The following is a 20,436-nucleotide window of genomic DNA, read 5'->3' on the forward strand; positions in this document are numbered from 1 at the left end:
ATCAAACTAAAATAACCAAATAAATTGTACAAGCTAGTCAGGCGATGAAATAAAGTTTAATTTTATCTTTAACACTTGCTTTGATTTTTTTTTACTTATTTATTTTATACAAAATCGTTAGGGTACATGGTGGCTTCTTGAACGACTGTGATACATAGCTTTTTTGACATTAGCTTTAGGATATGCGGCTTGCAATGCTTCCATATCCACATTCGGGAACCGCTTGAGAACAATCTTTGCTTGATTAGTTTGACGACTGAAAAAAAATTTGATTAATTAAATAACATAGTGAATATAAGGAAAATTAGAAGAAGTCTTTTTTTTGAACATTTTGAAAACTTTTATGATTTGTAAAAAAAGGCTTTCGAAACAATCAGCTAGATATCTTAAAATTACGAAGAATATATCCAGATTCAATCTTATAGTCAAGTTATATGTTAAAATAGAATTTTTTTTATTTTCAAACAAAACTATTTGTAGAAATTTTTTTTATATGCTCTTCGTAGGATCGAGATAAATAGTATCATAAAACAATTAACTAAAGGTTGATATCCTAGGAGTATAAAAATTTTAAATAAGTACTTAGTTTCTCTCCGCTTTTCCAAAAACAATTTCTCACGATATAAACGTCTGAATTTAGCTACTGCATAGCCACCATATGTAGTGATGTGTTTTTCTCTCCATGATTTGTTCATAAAAGCAGGTATAATATGTTCACAACATTTATAACGATATCTTAAACCTACAAAAGATAAGTAAATTTAAATTGTAAAAAAAATATTTGATTATTTAACTTATAAATATTCTCTTACCTAGTTGATTGCTCACGTAACGTGATGGTCGTTCACCATGTTCACCAGTTTCAAGTTCATGATACGCTATATTTCTTTCCCGAACAACTTCTTCTAGATTAGACATACTTTCTTCGACTTTATCTCTCCGTTCTGGATTAGGAAAGTATTCATATGCTTCGTTATATGCATGTTCCATAGTTAGAAGCATGTTCTTTTCTTTCAAAAGGACATACCTGTTGCAATTTTCAGAATATTAATAATCTCATAAAAATTAATCGAGGAAAGAGCTCTCAGACAAAAAATAAACTTTCTGGCTGCTTAATATTTATGAGTATCGTTTAATTGAAAGAAAATATTGTGGTAGAATTGGAAAAAATTAACTTTTTTTATTTAAATATAATTAAAGATTTATGGCTAGTTTATTACGAATATTTTGAATTAAAAAAAAAAAATGGTGATTTCATAAGTAAATGGTTGTCGATAAAAACAAGTAAACGATAAATCAAAAGAAGCGAACAATCGTTCTTGACTAATCATTTTAAATATCCTATAATCATTCGAACCGATTGATTTGTTTTGAAGACATCGTATAACCAAAAAAATTCATGTACAGATACAGGTGATAAAGTCAGACTTTTTGAAATTAATAATTTACGGAGTAGAAAAATATAACCTTGAGGTATTATCATTTTTATGCAGATAGTCTAATAATTCGATGCTCCGTAATCAAAGTTTACATTTTAATTCATTTTAAGGTATTTTATTTTGAAAATCTGTTATTAAGTGAATAAGAAAATATACTTGACACAAGAATAATATATTAAGAAAATTTTTTTGACACAAGAACATATATTCTTAATAATAATCGATGGTATATTTCTCTGTTTGAAGAATTGATTAAATGCATAAAAATAGATTTAATTTAATTTAAATAAATCTACTGGTTTGTTCATCTATCATAATTACGACTGATATTGATTTTCTTTTGTCATGAAATTAATAAATTAAGTAATTCATTTCAATAAATTCTTGAGTCAAGAAATCCTTATTTCAACGATATTTTTTCTTTTTCTTAATGTACAGAAGTGAAATTGGAAAAATTAAGAGTTAAAATCATAATGTAAAAGTTTTAGTGTTGGTATTGATTCTTATTAGAGAAGTAGAGTAAATAAACTTTACCATAACTTATGAAGATCTTCATTACTCTTGAGTCTTAATTCATCTTTATTCCATGAACGACCAACTCTGACACGTTCTTGACCCCAATTTTTTTCATCATCAAAAAATTCCATTAAATCATTTCGTTTTGCAGTAGTGTGAAATGCAGCAGTAACACTTTTTACACATGATCTGTGTAAAAATAACATACATTCATAGTAAATTTACAATATTATTTTATAAAAATTATTAACCTTATCCAACTTGATAGCTAATTAGAAAATGTCAATTATACCTGTTAATGAATAGTAAATTTTTACCTGTGTGAAACGTTCAATAATGTATTTTTTGTATATGGACTGGCAAAAAATGAGAATGTATTAATTAATTTTTTGATATTTTTAATAGTCGGTGAAATTCTCATGATGTTTTTAAACGTCGCCATTTTTAAAAATAAACACTAATGAAAAACTTATGAGGCTGACGATTTAAACTACATATGACACCTGGTGTTAGAAATCTAAAGTATAAATCAAAGTGTTTCCAATGCTTCATGCTGGAGTTTGCTGGAGAGAGAAGATGAGTGATAAATTTGAATTGTTGGTGGGAAGTTTGAATTTTTTAGATTTTGCGATTCGAGTTGAAACTTATGAAATAATTATTTTGTAAGAATAAGAAAAATTGAAATAATAGTAATAGGATGATTAAAAAAATATGTAGTTAAAAATATATATTAATATGAAAATGGTTTTTTTTTTTTTTTTTTTTTTGAATGTGAAATTTAATTATAAGATTAAAATGTTATATATCAATTATTTTGTTCGAAAAGATTATATAGTCTACTGTATCATAATAAAAGATCATAGCATACAATGTAACATGGTTAAAGTGTATTCATCAATATTATTGATAGTAATTTTTTTGAAGAACATGAAAACTTTTCTAATTTTCAATACAGTATTATTTTTAACATTTCATGGTTATTAAAATATTATGATATTATAACTCAAGCTAACGATTAAATTAGTATACCCAAATTCGTTTTTATTCCTAATTTTAGGAACTTTTGATGTAATCGTAACTAATATTTTAGTTAATTGTTGCAGATTTACGATGCCTAAAAGAAAAATTTCTTTATAATTGATAGTTAAAAAAATAGAAAAAAACAGTAATTACTATATCGCAATAGAGATTTGATGTTTATAATTTCATAAACCTCTTTTATAGACAGGGAATTATAATTGCGATATTCAAAGTGATGAAACAAAATACTTACTTAATAGAGCATTTTTCTACCATATTTCTATAAATTATATGTAATCTGAAAAGAGTGTGTTTCTGGAGTTTTTGATATTGCTTTTTTTATTTATTAGCAAACTTCATTTTTATTTATACATAATTTATTTTCGTAAAAATTGCACAAAAAGTATAGAGTATAAATACAATTTGTAAAACAAATCAATTACATTTATTTATTCCCCTTAACTAATAGCTTTTCAAGTGTGTTTTTGGAAAAGATTAGTCCATGATTACACGACAAAGTATACATTGCTTACGAGTATTATTAATATGCATAGAAACGTAATTAAAAAAGGCACCATTGATGTTAGATGAATTCAAAATTAAGTAAAAGTTATGTTGTTTTATGTTCTATATACACACGGCGAAAACTATATTATAGAATATCTGATCAACAAGACACAATACGAGTTATTCTTAATATTTATGATTTATAACATACACAGTAAATTAATTAAAGCATTAAAATCAAATTTGAAATATGGTTAATAAATTTTTATCAACTTTTGAATTAACAATAGTAATGTCTTTTTCCGTTATTAAGAAAAAAAAATTTTTTAATTGATTAAAAATAATTTGAAACAATTAAAAATGATTTGAATAGGCGACTATGTAGATATACACTTTCCATGGATTTAATAATTTAAAATTATTTTTCTTAACAAGGGTCAATTTTCAATCTCAAAATTTAAAAACAGTTTATACCATGCAAAAGGTCTACATGTAATTTGACCCGCCAGATTATTTAACAACAAATCTTAATAACACTTTACTCCAATTTTTTTCAAATTATTATAAAATTTAAGGACTTATATCTTTTTCTTTTGCATAATATCAATTGTGCATGATGAACATTGAAATTACTAAAAATTTGTTTAAAAAATGTTTTTTAACTTTTCAGTGTCTTAAGCAACATTTAAAAAAGTTTTTTTTTTAATATTTAACCTTAAGAACTAAAAATTTATCTCCAAAATTACTCTTATACGCTTAGTTCAACCGTGAAATAATTCTATTATTGTAAGTGAATAACAATAAAAGAAGTAAAAATTTTTTCAGTGTTAATAATGAAGAGAAATTTTTATTTAAAAATTAAATTCAGTATTTTTCTTTTATCGTTAAGAAATAATGTTCTATTCTATGTTTTAATGTATATTAAAACTTTTCGATACATAGAGAAGCAAGTTTTTATAAGTTTTAATTTTTAATTAAGCTTGAAAAAAAAAATTACTAGTAACATTTTCATAATCCATATAATAAAGTATAAAATATAAAAATTAACATCAACGATTCAACCCTTCTTGTTAATAAGATATACGTACGATTAATCTTATTTTACGCTCTTAAGTTTTCATTTTAAAGTGTGTTTTTTTTACTTTTTTTCAGTATTAAGAGATTGTAAAAAACTATTGAATCCCAATTTTTCAATAATAACAATCATATGAGAATTAAAAATTTTTTAATCAGGCCAAAAAAATAAAAAAGTGCATTAATTCAAACTTTAATTAAATAGTTTAGAGTCAAACTTCAAAATCTTACATTGCTAGAAATTGCCGCATGTTGCATAAAAACTCCAACAATATCACATTTATCACCGTGTTTTAAATTTTTAGATTTTTAATTTCTCCCATAAGTTAATAGTATGTAGGACACCATGATGGACGGAAGAATATCTCCATCTGTGTGTGTACTACACTCGCCTTTGGCTAATGAGGCAATTTTACATGCGAGTTGAAATTCCCTCTTGTCTTATATAGACACATAAATTCCTTAAGACTTAAAAAATTGTGATGTTAAAGACATAATATATATCGTAATATAAATTAATTATTGATAATTCCAAATGTACTCGAATTCAAATGTACTCTAAATTTTTTAATTAAATTCAGTAATTTCTGAATATAAGCTGAACTCGACCGAGACTATACAAAGTGTTTTTTTAACATTGTTTATGCAAACTATTGTTACTAGCTCATGAAAATAAGTATAATAGACATGTGAAAATTGGTTCCCTCGGTTGGTGACTTGTTTTCACTAAACTTCACGCTTGTGAATTATAATTATTCGTACTAGCTAGTAAAAATATTGTTTTTTTGTATAATCTAAATACAATTTTTATAGATTGCGATATGATTCATCTTATCTTCACACTTGTAAGAAATTTTTAACAATGATAAAATATATCACATCGTACACAATAAATTATTCATTTAATATCATAATTTTTTTTTACAACAATTTCTAATGATCTTACTGCTAAGGCACTTATGATTTAAATATATATATATTCCTGTTTTATTTAAGCTGAAATTTTTTACGGCTTGATTTTTATAAAAATTTTATGTATATGTATTTTGTTCGAAAAAATTGAACTTTGTATAATTTTGTAAAATATCAGAAATATTTATAGAAAAGTAGTCATATAAATTAATTCCTTTCAAAAATACTTTGTTACATATTATATATAATAATGTATATTTTTTCTTATATAAATATAGTGAAAATTTTTAAATACGTATCAACATTTAAGGTAGTTGTAGCGTGATAGGCATTTCAACAGAAAATTATGAAATTTTTTTTATTGAAAGATAAATATATTAATAATTCACTACCAAAATTTCAGATCAATTGACCGCACCGTTTTTGAGTAATTAATTTTTGAAATTGCATCTTTTACACGTAGCGGTATAGAGAGATGATAAAGTTAGTATGAAATCTTTGACCCACTCGAGTGGTATGGAAGATTTCATACTAACTTTACCATCTCTCTATACCTCTACGTGTAAAAGATTCAATTTCGAAAATTAATTACTCAAAAACGGTGCGGTCAATTGATCTGAAATTTTGGTAGTGAATTATTAATATATTTATCTTTCAATAAAAAAAATTTCATAATTTTCTGTTGAAATGCCTATCACGCTACAACTACCTTAAAATCATTGAATAAATCCAATGTCATTTAAAATTGTACCATAACGATGTTATATCATGTAATATATAAAAATGTACAAATTTCGATTATTTTGCGACCAATAATAATACGATCGATGTAAATATTAAAAAAAAATAAAAATAAAAAAATAGTTGAACACTAAAGAAAAGCAGGTGAATTAACACGAATCATTTTAAATTCCATAGATAGTGTAGATCATATCATCTTGAAGACATGCTCTTAAAGTTGAATATCAATTACTGTGATGCTTAAATATATTTCATCACATGTGAATAGTTGCTGCTGTATAACGTGCTTCACCTCTCCGCCAGCTCCATTGACTTGGACGATACTACAGAAAAAAAAAATAAAATAAAAATTAATTAAAAAAGTTAATGGAAAGATATAAACAATAAATTTGTTGATAATTTACTCGAATTAAAATTTGTCCTGATGCACTATGAGGATTGCGATAGGCATAAACAGCCCAACCAGCCAAACCTGAGATCAAGGAAACAACTAGAAGAATACTAATGATTCCAGAAACACTCATATGACTTATATTTACATGGCTGTGAGCTGAAAAAAAGAAAACAATTTAATTTAATTTAATTGAAATTAATTGCTCTACAAATAGTTAAAAATAAAATTATTACATTGTTCAGCAATATTGGGTTCATTAGCCAATCGATTTGGTTGAACATCCGCTGATAATTCTCCTTCAGAAATAATGTGGGCAGCATCATGATTATCATTACTTCGTATTAATGTTTTGGGACTTGCTGGACAACTGCTCTCTTCTTTAATACTTTTCTCATCACATCCTTTATCCAACCAACCTTGTCGGTGTCGGAATATACCGGTACTACATTGATTTAATTCTTCACACCATTTACAGGAAAACTCTGGTACTTTAGTGAGACAATCTGTGCAATTTTTCATTTCTAGACAAGTTGGTAAAGCACGAAGATAAATCACAGTCCAATTTGTAATATTCTGATGATTGAAATGGACACGATGGTACTCATAAATCGTTTTCTTACGAACAACTAGATAAATAAAAGATAACAACTATGCAATAAAGATATAAAATACTTAAACGTATATTGCATTATATAAATAAGGAAATCTTATAGCGAGCTATAGTGAAAAATGAAAATATGAGGAAGAGTAATAGTGAAAAGAATAAAGAAATAATACTGAAAGATGAAGAGTAAAATAAAAATAAGAGAGAATGTGTAAAAGAAATTTTAGACCGGAAAAGAAAACAAATAGGGTTTTTTGCTGAATTAAACTTTGTTTACGATTTTAATGACGAACTTGAATGAACAGTTGAATAGAGGACAGACAGGATATGTGATAATAGGAAAAGAAATGTTTTTGAGCCTTGATTATACAGATGATATAATTTATTGAAAATTTTTAACTACGATATCTTCTAAACGAATCAATCGTTTTTGATGGAACTTGCAGATATCAACGCAGTTTATCAAGCAACAAAATAATATTTATTACCTACCAAACAATTCGACATAAAATTTGGAAGATGCGTAAAAAAACACTTTTTTAGAATTTTTTAAAATCAAATATCTCTCAAATGAATCGATCGATTTTGATGCAGTTTGCAGCAATCAAAGCCGTTTTTCAAACACGAAAAGATTATTTCTTGCTTTCTAAATGATCCGAGAAGAAATTTTGAAGTTATTCCAAAAAAACCACATTTGAAAAAATTTTTTTTCGTAGTTTTTTTGTGATTTCTCAAAATCTACCTAGAATACAAATCTAAGTTTGGTCAAGCTCTTTTGTATGGCGCCCAATATATACATATATACATACATACATACATATATACATACACGTACATACAGACACCATCTTCAAAATCATTCATTAAGGTATTACCCTCGCCAGAGTCGTTTTCTTGGGATTTTTTTTAAACTTTGGCAGATTAATATTTATATAATTCTGCATCGATTGACGCAATTTGAGAATTTTTAACCATCTAGTTTCCGAGATATTTAGTTTCAAAGTTTGAGTTTTAAACGCTCTTATACATTATGGTATACGGGATATCCAAAAGTTTACCTACAAACATTTTTATATCTCAGAAACTTTTCTTAGGATCTTTTTAAAAAACTAGAGTAACGTTATAATAATATATATTAATCTTTCATAAGTTAAAAAATAATAAAAAAAAATACTAAAATATAAAATCAGCTAAGGTAAAAGCCCCAATATATGATCATATACTGGGGCTTTTACCTTAATAATCAACACAAAAAATTTAATTACTGATTTTTTTGAAAAAAAAAAAAAAAAAAAAAAAAAACAATATTGTCAATTATTTTTTTTTCAGACATGTTATTATATTTCCGAATAAATGTATGTAAATAAATGAATAAACGCATGTATCAAAAAAGAGGTTAGTCTACAGCTGATCCAAAACACTACAGTATCACCACATCATTCCCACCTAATTAGTTGCATACTTATATGTGGTTGTGATTCAGAAGACTGCGGCTGCCCAATTTCAAAACACAGTAATTGACAATTTTAAGATTTTTAAAAATTTTTCTTATTAACAAAAGTTTGCGCACCTAATTGATAAAAAATTCGATTTATGAATAGAAAATACTTGAATATAAATATTTCTAAGAAAAAATACTTAAAATTAAGGTCAAAAAGTTATAATAAATGCAGCCATAATAAAAAAAATTAGGTATAACAATTTTGCTTTTACTGTATTTTAAAATTGGGCAGCCGACTGTAAGAATATAATATATAAAAATGATGTTGATAATAAATGAATACTTATTTTTTTGCTCGACGGGCAGAAAGCGTCAACTTTCGGCCTGCTGCGCTAAACGAAGTTGCCCCTTTCTGCCTTCGTCGAGCAAAAAAATAGTATACACTCCACGGGAAGTAAATAAGAAAGCCTCAGATCACATGTTTGTTGACCTCGGCTTCGCCTCGGCCAACAATTACATGTGATCTGAGACATTTCTTACTTTACTTCCCTAGGTGTGTAATATACTATTTAAATCTTGTTTTATTATTTCATACTTCTTCATCTATAACCTTCGTTTGAAGAAGTTATTCAATGTAATTAAGGTAAAAGACTCAGTTATTGACACTAACAATTTTATTTTAGTTAAAAAAAAAAAAACAAATCAATTCTAATAAATTAATAAATATAATTTTTGAATTATAAATTTTAAGATAATTGGTTTTTTGAGAACATTTCATTCCTTTAATTAAAATAAAATTGTAAGTGTCAAACAACTAGGCCAGTGTCAATAACTGGGTCTTTTACCTTACTTTCTGTTTTAATTACAAAAAAGTAAACTGATAAAATATACTATTAATTACATGTTCCGATTTATGCTTAAATAACTTTTGAAAAATTGATTTCAGAAAAAAATTTATCAAAAACAAATTGTAGAAAATTTAATTATTAATAACATTGCTTTCTTTAACAATCTTGATAAAGTTGATAGTTTTTTAAGATAAATGATAAATAATGATTCAAGACACAGAGAGGCCGATGCAACGCATGAGTCAGAGAGAGACAGCGATACTTAAAGGTAAGCGACGGATACTTGTGAGCGCGCGAAATTAACAATTAAAAAACAGATATAAACAATGAAATTTTTTTTAATCTCTATTAACAATATTATTAACTATTGTACAGAGAGTTAAAAAAAAATATTACTTATACATTATTTTTTTTTTTTTAATATATTTTTCATGGGTCGAAAGTACTCAAATTTGAGATTTTTCGAACCTTTAAAAATTCATATCTTTGAAAATATTAACTTTATCGTGAAAAGTCATAGAACCTTTTTTATTGGTATTTTAACAAACAATATAAAAAAAATTTGTCCGGTTGAAAAATAACAATTCTTTGCAATTGTTTAAACAATTTCGGTTTAAACAACACCGGGTTGCCACATGGCAACATACATTTATATCATCAGTAGGGCAATTTGAAGAGGATCGCATAAAAAAATTGAGGTGGAATAGTTTTCGGTACTCATGCGCCGATTCCTCCTGGACTACATGCAGTGTTGCCAGACTTTTCAAACGGTCAGTTTCTGGTTCGTGATTGGCTGAAATAAGTACATAAACAGCAAAAAGTTTTAGGCTTGTCAATAATGACTATCTGGTATGTGTACCGTACACTCTAGCATAAACTTTTGACGACGGAAGTCGCGAGGGTAATACCTTTTAATTGTTATTTTTCTTATAACGTAACTATCAATCCTTTTTAGTAAATTTCATAGAAATCTAACTATTGCATTGGTTCTCATGTCGGAACTTTTGAAAAATTTTACTATATTCCGACTTAACTCGACGAGCTGCGTCAGAAAATACATATGGTTCAAAAGTTTATGTATGTATGTATATTTGTATATATTACGATATATATACATACGATATATATATATATATATATATATATATATACGATATAACGCGGCTTGTCACGACGATAGCGTCATGTTTAAATATGAGCTCAATTGATTAATTAGTTTAGAAATTACAGCATTTTAAAATTTTAAAAATTTGAAAATTTCATACTCTCACTACTTCTCCGTCAAATAATTTTTGAACACGCCGGTATATTCAATTTCTGCAAAATGCATCTGAAAGCTGAGAAATCAATCTTCAATTTACATGTTTACATATTTTTTTTAATAAAAAAATATCAATCTTAAGATCATTTTTAAGAAATTTTACTTTTGCAGTCGTTTCATCTACAGAAATGAAATAAAATGAAATCTACTTCTATTTCGAATGCCGAATGGCCTTTTTCTTAAATAAAATTTATTTTCTCAAGAATCAATTGGGGTCGTACCGTTTAAAGTGATGGGATTACATCGGTCAATTTAATCAATTGTTTTTCAATTAGCAATCGGAGTATTTATTAAATGCAACTAACCAATAACTCTTTCTACGGCTATTAAGACTATAAAACATGTTATGTTAATTCGAAAAGCACCCCGTTGAGCACTTTGCAATTGTAAAGTTCTTAAAGTCGTCTAGAATAAGCTTTTCTGATACAGCCTTTCATATAATTTTTATTTTTTATTTTTAAAAATAAAATTGATAATTACCGTGGTAAACTGACCGTTAGGTCACCCCGGCCAAACTCATTATTTTTTCAGTTTCTAAAATGATTTTATTTAAGTATCTTTATCTTTAGATTTTTGTTTTAATGAATTCAGTTCTCCAGATTTTACATGACAAGATAATTTGATTTCCGTTATTCAGTAGAAATAATTCAAGGTTCATTTCGTAGGTAATCGGGGCATGACTTCATGTTCTCCGAATCGATCAATTTTTTAATTCTTTAAGGTATAATTTCGACATTTTGAAGTATTGTATGAGCATGATTAAGTAAGCATGATTTTAAAATTTGTTCTAAATAGATATATCTTTTACTCACAAAAACGTGTTCTATCCATAATATAGGCATCGCTTAGTCCAACTTTAACTGGATGAGCCTTATCTTCGATCTCTTCAACTGATAGCGGCATTTCTTTGTAAACAAAAACAATGTTTCCATTTTGAAAAAGTGTAACTTGGAATGTGAATTCACCAGCTTTTGGTTTATCCTGTAGTACAACTTTTGTCCATTCAACAGTGAATGCCGTACCTGTTATAAAATAAGTTTTATGAAATGAGTAGAAAACTTATAATGATTATAAAGAATTTCGAATAATTATTAGAACCTAAATAACATGATAATTATATTCACATCTTGAATGGTGAATAATAATATAAATGGGGAATACTTCATGACGAATTTCTATCGCAAATTTTAAGACGTTTTAAGACCAAAATGAGGGTATTGTCAGAAAATTTGAAATTTTGTATATCTATTAATAAGTACGAAGTACATCTTCTGTTAAAATGTCAATTCGATTGTCTGAAATTAAATCAATTATGATTGTAATGTGAACATTTGTATACTTGATAATTCTTGAGTATTCATGTATATTAGGACAGAAATTTTAGAGTTGATGATAGTATAGAAGTAGGTATAATAATTTTTGACGTTTGAAAATGTTTAGATGTTTAAACAATGGGTGCATTCCGAAAATGCACTATGAGCAGCTATTTCACAGCGCGGTACTGTAGAGCAGTAACATTCGTATATAAGTTCAACAGTAAGTAGCGTTTTTGTGAGCGAGTTTTAAAAATCCCAAAAAATTAAATTTCATGAAGATTTTTCCATTTAAAAAATCCTAAAAATAAAATTTTGGTTTTTGATCAACTATTTGAAAAAGATGCACTAATTCTCCAACATTGTTATATTTGTTTGTAAAAAAAATTGTGAATATATCTTTATTTTTTGATTTTTTCAAAGCAAAAAAGGATTTTTTAGCCATTTCTGAAATCTAGAAAAAATGTTTGAATGAAGGAGCAAATCTTGCTTCTTTAATGTTTTTCAAAATTTTGATTGATCAGTCCGGAAAAATTGTTCAATGGAACGATCTTAATTTCACAGGGCTATTAACGGCATATTGAGATGTAAAAATTTTCATAATCATAAGTTGTTCCATAGAAATGAGCAAAGATATAGTCGATTTACCAAAAAATGGGAAAAAATTACTCTTTTCGATACTCTCTAATTAATATTGATACTAAATTTTTCTTTCTCTCAAAGATGTTGAAAAGTTCTTTGTAGGAAATTTATTTCAGTTTATGAAACTGCTCACAAAATGTCTGTACAACGATTAGTTTTTAAGAAATCCTTATTTGAAGACAAAAAGATCCTTTTTCATTAAAAATCGGATATCTCCGTGAGAAATTGACGTAGAGAAACTGATAAAAGTCAAATTACTGAAAAAAAAACAGGCTATCATGTCGTGGTTTATCTGGGAAAAATTTTTCTTAATAGGAGATAAGGGAAAACAGCCTAACATCGATAAGGTTTCTTAATCAATTATGAAATTAAAGAATGATTAATATGTAAATTTTTAACTATTATTTCACTTACCATTGTCTGCGTATTTAACAAAACTCTCATTTGAAAGACGGGTATCAAAATTCGCCATCAGTGGAGCAATATATTGAGTAGCAGCAAGCCAGCTATGAACATATTCTCCTGTATATAAGAATCCACCCGTAGCTATTGTGATATTTCGAACTTTGTGACCATAAAATAGGAACTCGAATTTCAATTTAACAGTCTGCAAAAATTGTCGTTTATGCAACTGATAAGATAAGAAAATATTTCATTAATCTTTTTGCAACAAATATACTCACTGCAGCTCTCCTATGACTTTGACTTAAAAGATCATTAACTTTTCGATCAGGATGATTATCCATATCAACCCAGTAAGACTTAGCTACAGTTTCATCAATGAGAAACGTACTATTGTAATACTGATGAGTATCTTCTTCTTGTTTCGTGATGTTATTCTGAGTTAAAGTATTGTTTGAAAAATTAGTGAACTTGGATATTGATATATCATCAATATCTGATGAATTAGATGAAGTGTCGGTTGAATTCATTAAATCAACTCTATTGAATTTGTTATCCATTTTTGAATTGACATTATCTCGAGTCGCATTAGGCCATCGTGTTTGGTTAGCCCAAACATTAATATTTGTTGGCTATAAAGTTAAAACGATCTAAATTAATATTCTACTTTTTTACACTGTCAATAAATTGTTATAAAACTTACAGGTGGTTCAGTAACTGGGACAATAGGTTGAGATACAATAATAGAAGAGTTTTTTCCATTTTTTGTGATATTTGGTTTTAATGTAGTACTTGTGACTGTTGATTCAGCCGGTGAATTCGTTATATTTTCTGTTGAGTAAGTTACGTTAGCCGTTGATTCTGTTTCTGTTTTTATAATTGGAGATTCTTGTACTAAGTCATGTAATGTTGATAAGGCTGAAATACTTGTAGTTGAAGTTGTTGATGGTAATAACTCTGGCCCTCCTAATGATCGTTTTAAGCGATTTAAGTTTGTTACTTCAACTAACTTATTAGAATGAATAACAATGTCATCGATATTCTCAAGTCTCGTTGAAGATTTATAATAATAATAAGGAAGTTCTAGGAAAAAAAAAAAACATTAAAAATTATTTAAGATTGTCAGTTATAATTTGACAGTGTTTTCGATTAAAAATACTCAGTTATTAGAAAAAGTATCTTTATTGTATCTTTATTGGAAAATTAAAACTCACACGTCTTAAGTATATACACTGAAAGAAATTTTCTCTAAAAATTAACGTTAAATCCACGGTAATCGTGGGACAGATGGCACGACCTACACGGAAAAAAGTAAACTGTAATGAATAACAGTCGATTTATAATAAGTAATGATCAACTGCTAAAAATTACCATTTCAAACAGTAAAATCGTGATTTTACTATTCACTTTATAATATTTACTATTTAAACGTTACAATTTACTCTTTATATGGAAGAAAAAACTATTTCAAACAGTAATATTCGCTATGTAAATGTCTAAATGTTAAAGTATAATAATTAAGAATTCAGACTTTGATATTTATCATTTTGTACCTAAAAAATGATCGCAATGATATGTAAAAAGTATAAAGTAAAGTTAGTAAATTTCTAATACAAGCAACGTCAATATTTACAAAGTAAAATGGTTAATTTTAAACGCAACGCTAAAAATCAAACTGTAATTATTGACTTGCTTGGACTGGTAAAATGTATATTTTAAAAGTATAATTTTTACTGTTTCAAATGTTAAATTCTCCCAGAGTGAGACCCCCTTCTCTTTCATCTGAGTTCCCCTTCTCATCATAATATGGACTATATATTAAAATGGCAATTTTTCCTGTTTGAAACTGTAATTTTTTAAGATGAAAAAGTCGTTATTTACTATAGTGACAGCTACTAATAACTTATTTTTTATATTAAATTATAAATTGTGGCTTTTATACTTTCTACATTAAGTTCTGTAATATTTATATTTTTGCCACCCCGATGTCCGCTTTACTGTTTGAAACTATAAAAATTAACCGGAATCCGAGTGAATATTACAGTTTACTTTTTTTCCGTGTAATCATTTGTCGGTGAGTGAGATAATTTTTAACTTTTCAACTTCCCGCTAAAAAAATTGAAAATTTTCGAATATCGGGAAGTTATTGGTTTTACCCCGCTTTTTGAAAATCGAATTTTCATCGGATCTCAACGTTTTGAGGTCCGAGGAACGCAGTTTGCAGCATTTTAAAGGGACCCACTAAACTTAGATTTTTTGAAAATTTGAACCAATTCGATCTGATAGATTTCGAGAAACCTCAAAAATAAAATTTTCAAAAAAATGTTGATATGGAATAACTTTTAAACGACTATACCGATTTTTTCTATAATCTGATCAGCTCTTAAGCTTAAAAAACAACGTATATTACCGAAAACCGCATCAAAATCGATTGAATCGTTTCGAAATATCGCGGTCCAAAATTTTCAAAAAAGAGCCCTACTAATTTATTTATTTATACCACTGAACCCAACAGCAGAGGCATTAACAGGGTTCCTTAATTATAATCATTATCATAGTATAGAACAGTAAGAAATACAATACTTTATGAGGAATACTTCGTTACACTTTCTATTTGAAAATAGACTTAATTAGACTAATGCTACTTCTAAATTTTCGAGCTCAGAAATGTCTAAAGCTTGTAGTTGTGAGCTCTAAGAGCTTAAAACTTCATAATACGAAATTTTCCGAGCGTTTTAATCTTGTAAACATCGTAAAGTTCCACGTACACTGAAAAAAAAGTTTTTTTCTACCAAGGAAATGTTTCCTTATGGTTAAAAAACTGGTATTCTTATGATTAAAATACGAAAGTTTTTTAACTATGAGAATACCGTTTTCTCACTGTCAAAAAACTAGCCATATAATATAAAGCGTGGTATTTTAAGGTTAAGAATACCAGTTTTTTTAAATCAAGAAAACTCGAGTAAAAAATTTAGTATTCTAGGAGGAAAACAATTTTTTTTTCAGTGTATGTTCGATAGGGTAAACTGATTTTCAGAATTTTTAGTATGTGGTAATTTAGGACAATTATTTTATTCAATATTTAACATAATGTATATTATAAGTAAAGTTGTAAGAATACAAATTTTTTTTACGCTAAAATGTATTATCATTATTTTTATAGTAAACAGTTTTAAGATCAGCACATTTATTAAATAAATCAATGGACACCCAAATCTTCATAAAAAGCATGAACTGAAGATCAAACTCGAAATTCGTCAACTACGGAAAGAAATTTGTTTTGCAAATAAAAATTAATCAGAACGATGAGTGTTAGTTATTACTGCCAGATTACTTTACCAACGGGATAGTTAGTAAGTGCAGTAGGCCAAAAATACAAATATAATTGTCTTTTGTATCTACGAAGATATATGCAGACTCAACCTGTAATGAACAAGCTGAAACTTTTGTAAGCCAGACACAAATAAAATTATTTTGACCCTTTCAAGAATGCTTACAAACAGCGCTATGAGTTTTATAGAATAATTTGACTGAAGTTTTGAATTTCCATCAATAAATCCTTATGCATATATCTTGTGTTGTTGCAAACTGTAAATGCTTCAAAAAAATTTCATACTAATCTTATCTGTTCTCCACATCTCTATATGCATCGAAAAGTAATTAAAAAATGAATTACTTTGAAATAATACAATGAATCGAAATTTTGATAGCAAACATTTTATTCATTCATTCTCTAATCATAGAAAACTTCAAGATTTCTCATTATTTAAATATACCTCCAATAAATTCTTAATCTAAGAACATTATTCCAAGAACGGGTATTATGGAGACGTACTAGCATATTTAAAAAGATAAATGATTATAGAATTTCTAATTGCATTTAATTTAGAGAAGTTATAATTTTTAACTTTTTATGAACACGTTATGATCATAACACTAATTTAATATATTTTTATAATAAAAGAGAAGGTAAATAAATTGATTATTCAGTTGATATAAATTCATATTTACAAATATGGTTGTTTTGAAAATTCTTTAAATCAATAACATTGCAGAATTTATATCAATTTATTTATTTAAGAAAAAATAAATACGTACAAGTGTTTTTTTTCTTTTAGAAGAAAATAACAAAAAAGGTCTGTCAGAATTTACCCTATACAAATTAACAGAAACTCTTCATTACATAGAAGTGACATAGTTAATATGATGTCAATAATTAGTTCATTTTTCTTATAAAACCTTCTAATGAGCAATAACAATCACTGGATGCAGTGGCATAAAATAACTTCACTCAACCAAAGTTTAATTATGATGTACTTCGGTAATCATTAAAAATGCGTTATGCTGTATGATCATCTAATATGTTCTTATCATTTCATTCTTTTTTTACTACAATATATTCAGAAAGTTTACATGCAGTCCACTAGGTAAATATAAGATCTTGTTATGTAAACTTTTCAATTTTCAATGAAAAATATTGTATGTGTACAGCATACTATTAATTTTCAAAGTATTTTCTACTACAAGTACTTAGTTAAAAATTGCCATTGAAATAATTAATATTTGATCTGATTTTAATTATTCTTCGTTTCTATACATAAATTATACCGTTTAGTTATAGACATTGAAATAATTTTTGGTAATTTTTAAAATTCAAAGTAAACTGTTTTTTAAATAACTGATACAGAAGTTAACAGCTATCCAACCATAACTGGGAAAAAAAGTTAATTTTTATCAAGTAAATATTAACTTAGTTTAATCGATTACAGTATCAGTTGGATATTTGTTATTATTAATTATTATTATTAAGTATTCATAATTATAATTAAGTATTTTAAATATGTACTGAAGTTACTTTGATTTTGTTTGACAAATTTTTTAAACGAAAATATATAGAATCGAGACAATCTTTCTCCGAAGATTATGAAAATATAACGACAATTAATTTTAAATAAACTTTTTATCCATTCGGGAACTCAAACATTCCTGTCTAATTCATAATGAAATAGTAATTACTACATAAAGTGTTAAAAAACACTTCATATGTACTTAATTCTGTCTATTAAAAAAGTGTTTTTCTTTTATTTCATAAAACGTAAATTGTGTATCATGTATATTTATTTATTGTTGTTATGTTGGCAATTTGTTAATATAACGGTAATTTATGATATGCATCAATCGATGATCTCATTCGTTTGTAAAAAATAATATAATTATTAATGAGATTCACGTTAGATTAACGTATATTTTACGTACTATGTACTGATATTAGATATACTGGAATTGTTCGAAAATATAATGGCCATTATAACAAGACAGTCAACAAAAGTACATTTATAATAATATAAATACAAAATAGATACTTGTTTTTGTACTAGTAATACTATGATGTAAGAAAATGAAAGAATTCAAGAATATATATTTTAACTATGGTTTTTTATGCTTTAAAATAAGATTATACAGGAAAAAAAAATAAGTTGAAAATAGTATCATACTAAATATAATCCCAGAAGACACACAAATAAAAAAAATGAGAAAAGGAAGCAGAGAATGAGTGCGGGCGGTATAGTAGGAGATGTTTTATATTGGATACAGACATTTTTCCCCTCCTTGGCTCCTTTTTTTTTAATCGAACTTCTCTGATCTCATCCCCACCATCCTTGCCCGAAATCTCATCATTAAATATATATTTTTTTTTATATTAATTTATTTTTGTATTATCACTCTATTTCAGGACTAAGAATATATTCTAATTTAGTAATAAAGCTAAAATTAGATATAATGAAATATTATTATGTTAATGAGTCTAAAGTAACAATCACCTGGTTCTGCGAGCACTTGTAAAGATCCTAATATGAAAGATAATGTAAATCCAATAAAGTACACGCAGCTTAACGAGCGATAACGTTCACACGCCATATTCCAAAACTAGGGGCCGATAAACTGCCGCTTCTTCGCGACTTTATGTCCCTCGACCCCTTAAAAAGATTTTGTTCTTATTTTATTTTTCAGTGTCTCTAGAAGCTTGACGTCCTTCGATTCACTTCAACGAGGTCACGTTTTTGGCGCCTATAAACGATCACCAGGTTAATAAGCACTTTTCTTGTTTCACAACTTTTTTTACCCTATTTCATTAAATAAAAGATATACGCAATCTAGTCGAATATAAAATATACATACAACAATTAATAAAATTTAATGATCAATAAATAAATTAACGAAATTAAAATTTTAGTATTATAACTGAACACAATTGAATATTTAACCGGTACCAAAAAAATATAATTTAAACAATCCTTTACTCAAACATGACAACTTTCAATGGGACTGACCTTAGGTATGGAATACTCTTTGTGACTGACTTCACTCTTTGTGTTGATTGCTTTTATATTTTTTAGAGTTGGGGGACCAAGAGTTTTCATTTTCTTCAGTATCTAGATTATTCGACCTAGGTATGTACTTACATATACGCATATCTAGATAAAAGAAAGGGTAAATTCAGTGTAGAGTAGTGTTATGACGCGCCATCTAGATTAGCCCGGACAGTAGGTATGTCAGATATCTATTTTAATACTTGCTTTTAAATTTAAAAAATCTTGAATAAACTTCATTCAGAATGTGAGATAGTGTCATTAAAAGTCAGTTTTTTAAATCTTTATTTGTTTCTACTCATACATTCATAAATTAAGTAAAGTTAAGAAAAAACAAATCATACTTTCGCAATAAATTCAGTGGATGTTAAACAATCGAAGATTCAAAACCCATCTTGAACAATAGCTTAAAAAATTTGTTTTGTTGTCTAGTATAACATATATTTTTCAAAAGAAAATAAAAATTTAATTTTTCATAATTTTTTTCGAAAATAACATTTCAAGGCCAAAAAAATGAACCCATAACTTTAAGATTGTGATGAGTTTATCACAAGTTATTAATTTTTTAGACTTGACATACCACTATTTTTTTGAAATTTCTTTTTTTGTAGAAAATTAATTTTCTTACAAGTTTTTTAGTTATTTTCCGTAGATTTGGCAATTTAGGATGTATAGAAAAAAAAAAAAAAAAAAAAAATTGAGAAATATTTAGAAAAATTGGATTTAGTGACCCGTACAATCTTTCGGGTGCAGATTACAGTTACGTCACAATGGGTACTTTTGTAGAGTATTCCATTCTGAGTAAATCGCGCTTTGGTACAATATAATGGCTAACTAAAAAGTAGAAAGTAATTTTCAATAAGCTTTAGATAAGAATAGATTAAATAATAA

General features: G+C 26.8%; 2 protein-coding genes across 3 annotated transcripts; both read right to left on the reverse strand.

Moving 5' to 3' along the window:
- Positions 1–79: 79 nt before the first annotated feature.
- LOC123261536 (39S ribosomal protein L47, mitochondrial) lies at positions 80–2,425 on the reverse strand. The gene is made up of 5 exons (XM_044723186.1): positions 2,273–2,425; positions 1,974–2,144; positions 813–1,027; positions 583–742; positions 80–256 (listed from the first exon to the last, which is right to left on the reverse strand). The coding sequence occupies exons 1-5, from the start codon at positions 2,395–2,397 to the stop codon at positions 118–120; spliced, it is 810 nt and encodes a 269-aa protein (XP_044579121.1). The 5' UTR covers positions 2,398–2,425; the 3' UTR covers positions 80–117.
- Positions 2,426–6,107: 3,682 nt separating this feature from the next.
- Positions 6,108–19,624, reverse strand: LOC123261521 (plexin domain-containing protein 2). Of its 2 annotated transcripts, XM_044723161.1 has the most exons (9): positions 19,507–19,624; positions 18,997–19,243; positions 13,878–14,257; positions 13,456–13,806; positions 13,187–13,379; positions 11,630–11,839; positions 6,837–7,229; positions 6,614–6,759; positions 6,108–6,532 (listed from the first exon to the last, which is right to left on the reverse strand). In XM_044723161.1, exons 2-9 carry the CDS (start codon positions 19,091–19,093, stop codon positions 6,464–6,466), a joined length of 1,839 nt encoding a protein of 612 aa, XP_044579096.1. In that variant the 5' UTR covers positions 19,094–19,243; positions 19,507–19,624; the 3' UTR covers positions 6,108–6,463. The 2 variants fall into 2 exon arrangements, with proteins under 2 accessions (XP_044579096.1, XP_044579097.1); XM_044723162.1 differs by lacking the exons at positions 6,108–6,532; positions 6,614–6,759; positions 6,837–7,229; positions 19,507–19,624 and adding an exon at positions 10,035–10,289 and having other exon boundaries at positions 18,997–19,361.
- Between the last annotated feature and the right edge of the window lie 812 nt (positions 19,625–20,436).

The sequence above is a fragment of the Cotesia glomerata genome, linkage group LG3 (assembly GCF_020080835.1).
Source record: "Cotesia glomerata isolate CgM1 linkage group LG3, MPM_Cglom_v2.3, whole genome shotgun sequence".
Taxonomy (NCBI): Eukaryota; Metazoa; Arthropoda; class Insecta; order Hymenoptera; family Braconidae; genus Cotesia; species Cotesia glomerata.